At 44.2% G+C, this 12966-nt stretch overlaps 1 protein-coding gene across 1 annotated transcript in view; it reads right to left on the reverse strand.

Annotated features, from left to right (window-relative positions):
* Positions 1-12966, reverse strand: part of LOC124594206 (acyl-coenzyme A thioesterase 9, mitochondrial-like) — a 194609-nt gene that overhangs the window by 85955 nt on the left and 95688 nt on the right. The window contains exon 4 of the mRNA XM_047132565.1: positions 12116-12327. Within this exon, the coding sequence (XP_046988521.1) occupies positions 12116-12327 (212 nt within the window). The remainder of the gene's footprint in view (positions 1-12115; positions 12328-12966) is intronic.

The following is a 12966-nucleotide window of genomic DNA, read 5'->3' on the forward strand; positions in this document are numbered from 1 at the left end:
TCGACCAACGCGAGCAGCAATGTCGCAATACGATAAACCGCAATCGCGATAGGCTACAATCCGATCTTTATCAAAGTCCTCCTTACACGAGGCATCACAACAACGTTTCATCAGGCAACGCCGATCAACTGCTGTTTGTGTATGAGAAATCGGTTGGACACTTTCCTCATGTCAGCACGTTGTAGATGTCGCCACCGGCGCCAACCTTGTGTGAATGCTCTGAAAAGCTAATCATTTGCATATCACAGCATCTTCTTCCTGTCGGTTAAATTTCGCGTCTGTAGCATGTCATCTTCGTGGTGTAGTAATTTTAATGGCCAGTAGTGTATGTGTTCAGTTATAAGTGCAGCCTTCAACGCATGGATTGCCATGCATACAGGACTACCTACTCTAGTTACTAGTTCACCAATCAGCTTACTTAAGCAGGTGGAACACCGTAAATAGCCAAGTGTAGCATGTCACAACATGTATAATGTCTCTGCTTTGCACTGATGTGTTTTATCAAACTCTTAACCCTGTAATGCATCTTCTATTAATAAACTTGAAAAAGTGTTCAATTTGACTTCACTAAGTAAAATACATTGAGTACTGATACAGAAGATGAAATTCTATCAATTTGTATACTTAAAAAAAAATACAACCTCATCGACTAGAATGAACACTGCCCATCTGAGGACCTCTACTAATGTTCAATTTCTTGCTTCTTTCTGAGTGAAAATTCTCAATGCAGTTACGACACAGTGGCTCCTCACATTTAGAACAAACATATTTAGTCTTTCTTTTGTAAGTATTGTAATGCCATCTATTTGTGCTCTTCATGTCCATTTCTCAAGTAAATATATACAGTTTGGTACTGCAACAGTTATGACAAAGACATATGTACTGTATTCAGTGCCTGAAATTAGTGTAATGAACTACCAAAACCGACTGATAATAGAAACAAACAAGACCCTTAACTCAGCTGAAGGTGCTATCTGTACTACATAAAGATGTAACAGTTGTTGTCCCATGATCTATAGTAAGACAGACGTGCGTAGCAGATACCACTCATCAAACCAGAAGAAAGTTCTGTGAACATACGTCCAGAAACAAATACTTATTGAGCTACAGGCAAGTCTGTTATATGACAGTCATCCGTTCAATTTCACGGCAGGAGGTACTTCAGGTGTTTACTGCTCATTTTTACACATCATTTACTATCTTTGTCAAAGAATCATTAACTTATGCGAACACATCTGCCTGCCCTCGAATTTTGCCTCGTGCATTGGAAACAGAGTCCTTTACCCTGAGCACATTGTCGATCGGTATGGTAAATGCCAATGCCTTTAAATATCCCATAGTAAAAAATCAGTGAAATCATGTTAATATGAACGGGAAGATCATGCTACAGATAGCAATCTGCCATTTCCTGCATGGAAAAGTAGAACTCTAGCTCAGGTTTCCTTCCTTTGGGAAAGTGGATGCACTCAGCTACTGTTCTGTGATTTATAGATTATAGAGCGCAGCGATCAGTCGTCCTTTTTTTACAGGTTTTATTACCCAAATCCAGATTTCGGCTAGTGCCTAGCCATTATCAATGCAACATTTTCTAATCTGTGACTGGCGCCCGAACAACAGGGAACCAACGCGCACTGAGATTAGAAAAACTTGCATTGATATTGAATAGGTACTATCCAAAATCTGGATTTGCGTAATAAAACCTGCAAAAAAGGATTACTGATTGCTGTGATCTATAATTTATAAAAAAAGGACTTTAACTGTATACATTGTTCACAATCCATGGAATTGCTACTCTTGTTGTGGTGTCAACTCTACCTGAAAATGATATGTGCGAAATGGCTCATGTAGGAAACGGCATCGCACAGTTAAGTACTAATTGCAGGGATAAATCCAACTAATAAGAAATGAGCAGTGACCATCAATAGCAAGACTACCTACAGCATGTTTCCTGAAACAAGCACAATGCTCCATATCTCGACAAGTATTTGCTTCCAGGAATGTGTTTATAGCTCTTTTTTCGATGTTTGACCAGTACTAATAACATGACGAATATAAAACACCGTTTTTGAAAACGAGATCAGCTTGGTTACTATTGGATTTGGCATGGTTAGTTTCCTTCCTGCTGCTATCCCATTACTCCCAGCTCTTTCCCCCCCCCCCCTGTTCCACCCCCACCTCTCCCTGACCCTGAGGTGGGATGCATGTACCAAAGTGAAAACGTGCAGACTCTTTCTAAAGGTCTGCGAATCATGTAACTAATGCCAGACTTGGGTACCAGCCCAGAGCTCACCCAGTCAGACATGGAAAACCAGCATAAAAGCAAATCCACAGTGTATGGCACACTGGCCCTTCGTCAGGCCATTGGACAGATTTGATCTAGGGTCTGCTCACCTCCCCAAATCCTGGAAGTTGTATGCTAATATGCATGGCTATTTTGGCAGGTAGACACTGTTTTTGAACACCACGTATAAACTGAATGGCCAAAAATAATTCGAAGGGTAGTTCCATCGGAAGATTTACCACGCAACACCCCCTAGTGCTGTGACTGTAGTACAGACAGCACAAGATGATCCATGACAGCTCACATCACTGTTGCCAGCTTTCAGATACAGAGCGCTAATGGCTTCAGACGAAAACAGGAGCCATTTACAGAGCTGTGACAACATTGAGGCGTTGCCATAGAGACGTTTAGCAAATTTACGTTATTGGTTGAGACAGACCCATGAAGCTACCGCGCCCAGCCCGCTGCAACTTTCAGGGATTAACTAGATGCAACATATGGTGCCAGTGTAGACACTACATCTTAGCAGTCTGCTACATACAGGTGTGTAGTGAACACTGCAGCATGTCAAGAGTTAACTGACTTTGAACATGCAAAGATAATTGGTGAAAGGAGCATGTGCTATAGCACGCCACATATTACACGACAATTCGGCTTTCCGACAGAAGTTACGTCTAGGAACGATTTTCAATATCCCACAGACTGTGGTCGCACACATGGGAATCGCCGCTCAGGAAGACCATAAGTGTTTGCTGAACGGGCCTCCACAGAAACATACCAGCCAATGCACTGTCTGCTGTGAGACAGAACCCCTCCGACTTCAGCGTGGGACGTCAGGAACCCATTTCTTAACAGGAATCCACAAAGCCAGATGTACTGCATAGGCTTTGGCACCCGACGACCGACACGCGGTCCTTTGCTGACACCTCGACATAGAACGGTATGGTCATTAATGGCGCGTAACAAGGTTCCTGTTTCAGCTGCACCGAGTTGATGCATCTGAGAATGTAACGCGTTGCTCATGTAGCTATGTATCTTGCATCCCAATAAAGATGTCTAGGCAGGAGATGGCTCAGTCATGGTCTAGTCTGTTCAAATGGTTCAAATGGCTCTGAGCACTATGGGACTTAACATCTATGGTCATCAGTCCCCTAGAACTTAGAACTACTTAAACCTAACTAACCTAAGGACAGCACACAACACCCAGCCATCACGAGGCAGAGAAAATCCCTGACCCCGCCGGGAATCGAACCCGGGAACCCGGGCGTGGGAAGCGAGAACGCTACCGCACGACCACGAGATGCGGGCCGGTCTAGTCTGTGTTCACACGGTCGCAGTTAGGCCCTGGTGCCCGGCTGCAGGTACCAGCAACAGATCCACGTTGTGCGAAAATTCTTGCAGCCCATTTACATCTCTTTCTCGTATTGGAATATCGTGAAGGAGGTGTCATTTTCCAGGAGGAGAATGTGACACTTCGCCATTCTTTGGTTGTAAGCATGTGGCTCGATGAACACTCCAGTGAATTCATGACCATGGCTTCGCCCCATGGATCACCTGATCTCAACCGACTTGAACATTTATCGGATGCTGTCGACACCCGTGTACACTCGATGAGCCCAGCACCAACTACACAATAAATGCGTGAATCGACGTGTCCCCAAACGATTCCAACACCTAACGGGATCCATGTGTTACTATAATTTTGTACTATAATTTTGTGGTCTCGTGGGGGAGCGACTAGCTACTGACATCACATCTAGTGCCTTCCCTCAACATTTTAGCCACTCGGTGTATGTATATTACAGCTGTAGATCGCAGCAGCATGTTCTTTCAGATAAGCATGCATGCCTGAAGGATATTACATAGATCGTTAAACACAGAGACTGCAAGTAGTATGTAGTATTTACTATGCATATTAAATGCCTCATTGTGTTTGTAAGTGTGCAGTTTCTCTTTTTAGCTGCGAAAAACGCTCCATGAACTGAGAAATAACACAAGTACACAGCTTGTTAGGATTTGTTTGTACGTGATGTTGATGACAATATGGTACTGCGGAAGCACAAAGAAAGGTCGTTAGCACCATTGTTTGTACGTGCTGGAGTTCTGTAACACTCCATCCTAAAACAAACATCGTGTGGCCTATAACGTGAAAACATTCAAATCAGAAGAGATCTCTAAACGCACTACAAGTAAGTAATAAAGAGTAAAATTAGTGTATGTTTCGTTCCAGTGAGTAAACAAGGTAATAGTCTGTTTTCCTTCAGCCTTCCGCCCATGGCAGAGACTACGATGTGAAACGAAGAAGCCTCTCCCACTCTTGCACATATATTCTCTAACTCCCTGTGTCAAGAGCGAACGCGCTAACACACGTACACACACACGTACACACAAGGGCCATATTTCTGTCTTGGGCACTATTAAGCATTATCAAAAAAAAAAATAGACACAGCTTCAATCTCCGATTCCGATTGAGATTATCGTGAGGTTTCGCTTGGCTATCAGGAAAATACCCGTTGAAAGCCCGCTCCATCTATGTAGAACTTACGGTTGAAAAAAGAAATGCGAATTTATAACCACCCACCCTGTCGTCTTAGACAAGACACAAAAAACAACAGACAAGTAAGTAAACACAGATTTTCTTTTGCCATTAGTTTTATTATTTTTTTGCCGATTTGGGTGTTATTTTTTGTCACGTTCTAAGCTATTTTTATAACCTTAGTTTTTCTAGAACTTTTTATTGATGTTTTTCATTGCTTTCCAGCGGAATTATGAAAAGTAAAATATACCTATAATTTACATGATATTCATTGTACATTAGCCATTACATTTACTTTCGTTGGATTTAGAAGAAAAAAGTGTGTGATAAACACAAATAATTAAAGAGGCAAACATTTCACCGCATGCCTTTCCTCAATTGTAATTTTCTGATAGTCATAATTCTTCTCTTCCGTAGATTTCTCAACAGCTCTGCTAAATATTAATTTCTGTACTTGTTTTCCGTATTACGTAAATATAAAAATGTAACCTATACTTTTATTGCTCACACTTTTTGATCAAAAAATGCTCTGTGTAAACGCACTTTTCCCTTCAAACAGCTTCCATTATTACATACTAAAATTTGTAAGCGAAAAGAAACACTAGACAGAAAGAAATACAATAAAACAACTAAAGGAAAGGCACACCGCTTTCCGGCAGAGCAACCTCATAAACGACCTATAAGCGAAAGAAGCCTGGCTGAGAGCAAGTCGCCGGCTGGTGTGGTCGAGCGGTTCTAGGCGCTTCAGTCTGGAACCGCGCGACCGCTACGGTTGAAGGTTCGAATCCTGACTCGGGCATGGATGTGTGTGATGTCCTTAGGTTAGTTAGGTTTAAGTAGTTCTAAGTTCTAGGGGACTGATGACCTCATATGTGGGATCCCATAGTGCTCAGAGCCATTTGAACCATTTGAGAGCAAGTCCACGCTAAGAGAGTCATACAACAACCAACTTCGAAGTCAACATGTTCTTGTCCAGAATGTTAAAAATGCCTAACGTTCTTTCCTCTTCAGAGAGAAATATTTGATGTTGCTATTCTATTCTTTTGACCATCCCACCGTTTCGTTCCGTTCACTTGACACTTGCTTGCCGATGGCGAGTGGTAATTGAAGATAAGGTGCAGTCGAATCTTTCATTTGTCTAATGAATTGTTTTGACCAAGCAACCATCAGTTGTCTAATCTTAGTTTTTATATTAAATGTTTTGACCCGCAGCATTCAGAGTTTAGTGGCCCACGTAATGCGATGCGGCTAACGTTAATGCTTGCTTTGAGAAACACCGTGTGCTATCACCAAATGGACGATGTCAAATGCCGGTTTTTGAAAGGCGGGAGGAAGGAAGGATACGAGGACCATCTTTGGATCCATCATGTTGTGAAGAAACCACGAGGATGTCACACCAGATGATACGGTCGGAGCCGGGTATGGGTCTTAGCTAGAGGCTGAGGACAGATTCAGCATTCTGAAGGGTGTGGCATAGGTCTGGGTCCACCTCTTGAGCAGCGAACAGGGCATTGTAGTCTGAGGGTTAGGTCATGGTGCAGAAGTGGCTAAAGCAGTCTGCCTCAATGTTATCGATACTGGCAATACGCCGGACTTTGATAGTGAATTTTGTAACGTAGTCCTGTATCCTAAACTGCTGAGGTGAGATATGCCTTACGTTTTCCGTGCAAAAACCAGAACCGAGGGGGCAATGGCCTGTGAAGGTCGTAAAGACTCTTCTCTCGAATGAAGTTCGGAAATAGAAAACGGCTTCTTTGACAGTGAGCATCTCGCGGTCATATGCGCCCCAGTGCCACTGTGCATCAGAGAGCTTGGACAAAAATAAGGCAAGCAGCTGCCTCGCGTTGTCCACGATCTGTTGTAGGATGAGCCCAATAGCAGTCTGGCTCGCTATTGCGAGGGTTGCACTAGGATGAGGATGGACCAAAAGGCCGCACAGGCGAGTTTCTTTTTTTTAAAAAAAAAAAAAAAGAAAGAAAAAAAGCTCAGCTCTCGACCAAGCCCTGAGTCTAAGGGACCAGTTTGTTGCCTTTGCTTTGGTTTTATAGCAAACGGAGTGATGTAGTAAGGGGCTCTTGGGTGGCAGCGGAGTCCTGAAGATGGCGGAAAAAGTTGGCAAGCTGATGAAACGCCACAGGCCTTTGAAGGTAATAGTGCATGGAAAGTCTGCTAATGCCTGTACTGTCTTGGGCAGGAGGCGGGAGCTGGAGGCAGAGACTAAGTGTCCAAGGAATTCGACATCGCTCATCCCGTAAACGCATTTTGCCGTATTGAGGATCACTCCACCTTTCTGTAGGCGGAAAAAATCTTCGCATAGGTGTTGGTGGAATTCAGTAGGATCCCTGTAGTAGATGAGTGTATCATCTAGGTAAGCTAAGCACCCTGGCGAGCCCCAGAGGATGTTGTCCAAAAATCGCTGCCATGTTTTTGAGGCATTGCAGAGGCCAAAATGCACTGTCAAACAGGACAAATGTGTGATTATGGCTGTCTTCTTAATGTCCTCTATGGCAACTGGGATTCGTGTGTAAGCTTCAGCGCAGTCTGTCTTACTGGAGATAACAGCTCCCGGGATGGCGTTGTTATGGGTGCAGAGGAGTGGGACAGGATAGCTGTCAGGGTTGATGGGGGCAAGGAGCTTATGGTGATCGCTGCAAGGGTGCCAGGAATCGTCCTTCTTGGGAACAAGGTGAAGAGCTGAAGCCCAGCGACTTTTGGAAGGGTGAAGTACGATGGCAGCGAGCAGCTCTTCAAACTCCTTTTGTGCGATTTTGCACTTGTGAGGGAGGAAGAGGCGGGCTAGCAGAAAACTGGGCGGGGGGGAGGGGGGCAGGGGTAGTGGCGATGTCGTGCATAGTGTCATGCTAAAAATTCTAGGGGCCTCTATGTGGCTGGATGAGGAGGGGGAATTCTGCAAGGAGCTGAGCATATGGGCCTGAAACTGCCAACTGTTTCACGGCGAAACAGGAGGCGGCGGGACCGATGACCATGTAGTTTGGCCCCTTTAAACATCAAACCAACCAACCAACAAGGAGGCGGCACGGGAGCTGCAGTGAACAATCCTACCGGATGTCCCATGGACTAAACAATGCCTTGCTACGTCAGGCAGTGGAGTTTAATGAACGAGGAAGTCGGCCTCCCGAATGGGTCGGTAATGTCCGCTACCGTGAAGGACCATGGGAGTTCGCGCTGGAAGCCTAGTTCGAGCGAGAGGGTATGACTGAGATGTTGGTGGCGGTGATGTGGAGGGGAAAAGGGGGGGGGAGTGCTAGTTTCTCGAGCATAGAATGTTATCTAAAATGTTTTCTTGATAAATATTTTAATTATATTTACGACTTCCTTAGTCAGCCAAATAATAAAGTTGGCTGGAACATCTAGTCCGTAGCTTCAGCATCTTTATTCGAGTGCAATGGCACCTCTGTTTCGCGAAGTGTACATATTACGTTTCATGTGTGCAGATGAATATGATGGACGTGTGTAGAAAGTAGGGAGTATGTTGTCTGACGATGGCGAAGATAGGAAGCACATCCCTATGGAAGAGGGACAGAGAGGACCACCGTGCTCAACATTTGCAGCTAGCAAACAGATCACTGTCAACTGAGCCATATGATTCTGTGACATCGTCGTAATAAATGTGACTTATTAGCCACGATGCTTCACGTTGTCTCTCAGTTGCTATCCACTAGACTTGTTATTGTTAGACTGACTCTAGTTCGTCAGTGATCTGCCAGCCCAGGCACTTCATCTGTGCTGCTGCTGTCCTTCTGGCGATAATCTGACTAGTTGTCGATAGCACTACTGATATGCCGCCGTTAATTAAGGACTTAGACTTTCTCTCGTCGTAAAAAAGAATAATGTCGAAGATTCTTTAATCATTATTTAATCAAAGTATAAACCTATTTACAATATGAAGACACTCAACCACATCGAGATAATCGTCTTGGACATGCGAGCGGCTGTCACTCATCACTATTTGCCCTTAAGGCTCCCAGCTCCTAACTGATAGACTGACACCACAGCACAAGCCCCATTTGCATATGACGATGTTCGCGGCGAACACCTTCAAAGAGCACCTTTTAGCACACAGATCTTGAAAAGTGTCTGTATCTTCCGAACCTTCCCTATTAGAAAGTGTACGTCTTGTATGCAAAACTGCATTGTCACAGACTATTACCACCTCACACAGATACACATCTCTGTCTGTGGATCTCTCGCTCTCTCTCTCTCTCTCTCTCTCTCTCTCTCTCTCTCTCTCTCACTCTCTATTTGCAAAGCTTTATGAATGCTTGCTCAGAATAAGGGAAACGTTGGTAACGCTAAACGCTTCGGCAGAATTTCTTTACTCTGCTGTGGGTCCCAAGTTGTAACGTCAGATGAGATCCATCCTGGATGCAGGGTTGAAAATAAAAAGTTGGTCTGAGTCATTCTGATGTGCATCGCTGTCGGGGCGGTCGCAGGTAGCCACGTGCAGTCGGCGACATGTTTGTGGGACATTGGTAATCTTCACTAATCGGCTTCATCTACGTAATTCTTTGTACAGGGTTCAACTCATATTGCACTTGAGCTGAAACGATTTCCTTCGTCACAATTTGATTGCAATTTACTGATTTCTAACCCACGCAACCCAACGGTATGTGTGTGTGTGTGTGTGTGTGTGTGTGTGTGTGTGTGTGTGTTATCATCGTGTTGGTTTCTATAACACTCTATTTCGGGTGATGTATTGTTTCGCACTAGTAAAGTTTGGAATGAAGTCATATCCATATCCACCTCCAACAAACGTTAAACGTAATTGGCAAGCTTTACGAATTTTTTTCTGGCTGACAACCCGCACAAAACTGTGAAAGGAAACAGTTTATCGCTTTTTACATTTTCGCTTATATGCTTAACGCTGAATATTTAACACATTAACTCGGCCGTGAAGCTCTTTCATACACTGGTGTGCGAGTCTTTAAACAATCGGGGATTTACTGATTGGAGTATGTTCAACAAGTAACTGAGGACGTTGGGTGTTCTTGCTACTCTGAGAGGAGGAAGCTGACACAGGAGTGAAGTAGCGGCGGCCCGCTTCAAACCATTCAGAAGACAGGACAACAGATAAAAGTTAGCCAGCTCAAAGGAGGACTCTCGCGCTGAGGGTTCTGTACAAACTTAGTTATTTACATACACAGTTCGTTTGTCCCGTCAATCGAGAATCTCGACAATTTTTACCTGTTATCGATATTGATACTGGCAAGATATCGATCCCAGGTTTCCAAGAATGTTTTAATTGCAATAATATAAACATGATATTAAGTAATGCAGGAGGCAGATGACCTGTATTATAATAATCCATTCAGGATGACCAGGTCGCAAAGCTGAAAGTCAAACATCAGGCAAGGAATATACACCTATATCTGTACTCTGCAAACCACCGTAAAGTGCATGGTAAACGGTACGTTCCACTGTACCTGTCATTAGGATTTCTTCCCATTCCATTCACATACGGAGCGCAGGAAGAATAACTGACTGAATGCTTCTGTGTGTGCAATAATTATTCTAATATCTTCTCCTCACTATCCCTATGGGACTAATATGTAGGGGATTGAAGCATATTCCTAGAGTCATCGTTTAAGGCCCGTGCTTCAAACTCTGTTAGCAAACGTCCTCGGGATAGCTCATGCCTATCTTGAAGAATCCGCCAGTTCAGTTTGTTCAGTATCTAGGTGACATCTTCCCACAGATGAAGCAAACCAGTGACCATGCGTGCTTCCCATCTCTGTATACGTTCAGTAGTCCCTGTTAGTCCTATCTGGTCCCACGCACTTGAGCAATATTCTAGAACTGGTCGAACGAGTGATTTGTAAGCTACCACCTTTCTAGACTGCTCGCACTTCCCCAGTTCTCTGCCAATGAACCGAAGTCTACCACCTGCTTTATCCATAACAGAGCCTTTGTAATAATTCCGTTTCATATCCCTACAAAGCATTACACCCTGGTATTTATATGAATTGGCCAATACCAACAGTGACTCATTGATATTATAGTCATGATACTAGGTTGTTTCGTTTTGTGAAGTGCACAGTTTTACACTTCTGAACATTTAAAGCAAGTTGCTAGTCTTTGCTCAAGTTTGAAATCTTACACAGTTCTTTGATATAGCACTTCAGTGTGTGTTAAAAACGTAAAAATCTGAAAATGAAGCCATTGAGAAAAGCTGCAGAAAATTAATAAGGTCACTGATATATGGCATGTTAGTGTCCAGAACAGATATTTCTGTAGCAATAAGTATTCTAAGCAGGTGCCAATCGCATACAAGTGTTGATTAATGGAATGTTTTAAAATGTGTATTGAGTTATATGGTGCGAAGCCTAAAACGGTCTGAGTTTATTGCTGACGTGACGCGTTTCGAAATTTATCCATCAGCAGATATCCAGGAGCGATTACTGCACGTAGACATGGCGTTTCAAGTTGTATGTGAACAGGAAGTACCCTACAGGATTCGATGACAGCTTGCAAATATCAGAATATGAGACATAAATAGCCGTATCTTTTTGCTGCATTAACGTAGAAGCTTCATATATTTATACCACCAAGTGCCTATAGACCTTAGTCCGTAATGTAAATTTCTACTGGATACGTCTACCACTTTCTGAGAAAAATGGGTTTTAACAGACAGGCAGACGGACAACAAAGTGATCTTATAAGGTTTCGTTTTTAGCGATTGAGACACGGAACCGTAAGAAGAGGTGCCAGGTTGAGATTCATTGGGAGAGTCCTTAGAAAATGTAGTCCATCAACAAGGGAGGTGGCTTACAAAACACTCGATCGGCCTATACTTGAGTATGGCTCATCAATGTGGGATCCGTACCAGGTCGGGTTGACAGAGGAGATAGAGAGGATCCAAAGAAGAGCGGCGCGTTTCGTCAAAGGGTTATTTGGTAAGCGTGATAACGTTACGGAGATGTATAGCAAACTCAAGTGGCAGAATCTGCAGGAGAGGCGCTCTGAATCGCAGTGTAGGTTGCTGTCCAGGTTTCGAGAGGGTGCGTTTCTGGATGAGGTATCGAATATATAGCTTCCCCCTACTTATACCTCCAGAGGAGATCACGAATGTAAAATTAGAGAGATTCGAGCGCACACGGAGGCTTTCCGGCAGTCGTTCTTCCCGCGAACCATACGCGACTGGAACAGGAAAGGGAGGTAATGACAGTGGCACGTAAAGTGCCCTCCGCCACACACCGTTGGGTGGCTTGCGGAGTAAAAATGTAGATGTAGAAGAGTGAAGAGGTGGCTCGGTGGCAACGGGTAAGCTCAGTACTCACTATGGGGTGCGCGAAGACGGTGGTGGTGAGGCGGCTCTCGCTGAGGCGCTCGCAACCGGCCCGCCGCGGGGTCTCGGGCAGGCAGGCGGGCGAGAGGTCGCCGCCGGCCAGCGTGGCCAGGTAGTTGCTGTGCAGCATCGCGTACTCCTCGCTGGTCGGCGCCTGCAGCAGCGACCGGTCGTCCGCCAGCTCGAAGCGCCGCTGCCTCCTCTCTGCCACACCAGGGTCTTTTATTTATTTATTTATTTCGTGTTCCATAGATCCATATGGGAACATATCCCTGGATATAGAACGAGTCAAGGTTTTTTACAGATTATTGTTTTGTGCACAGATACATTGATCTTATCATTAGATTAAAGAAACTGTGAAGTTTAGCGTATACCTTTACACTTCTAATCAAGCTGCGGGCCTATGGGGTATCGTCTCAGTTGTGCGACTGGACTCGTGATTTCCTGTCAGGAAGGTCGCAGTTCGTAGTAATAGACGGCAAATCATCGAGTAAAACTGAAGTGATATCAGGTGTTCCCCAGGGAAGCGACCCGGGACCTCTGCTGCTCCTGATCTATATAAATGACCTGGGTGACAATCTGAGCAGTTCTCTTAGGTTGTTCGCAGATGATGCTATAATTTACCGTCTATATAAGGTCATCCGAAGACCAGTATCAGTTGCAAAGCGATTTAGAAAAGATTGCTGTATGGTGTGGCAGGTGGCAGTTGACGCTAAATAACGAAAAGTGTGAGGTGATCCACATGAGTTCCAAAAGAAATCCGTTGGAATTCGATTACTCGATAAATAGTACAATTCTCAAGGCTGTCAATTCAACTAACTACCTGGGTGTAAAAATTACAAA

This window comes from Schistocerca americana, chromosome 2, assembly GCF_021461395.2.
Source record: "Schistocerca americana isolate TAMUIC-IGC-003095 chromosome 2, iqSchAmer2.1, whole genome shotgun sequence".
NCBI lineage: Eukaryota > Metazoa > Arthropoda > Insecta > Orthoptera > Acrididae > Schistocerca > Schistocerca americana.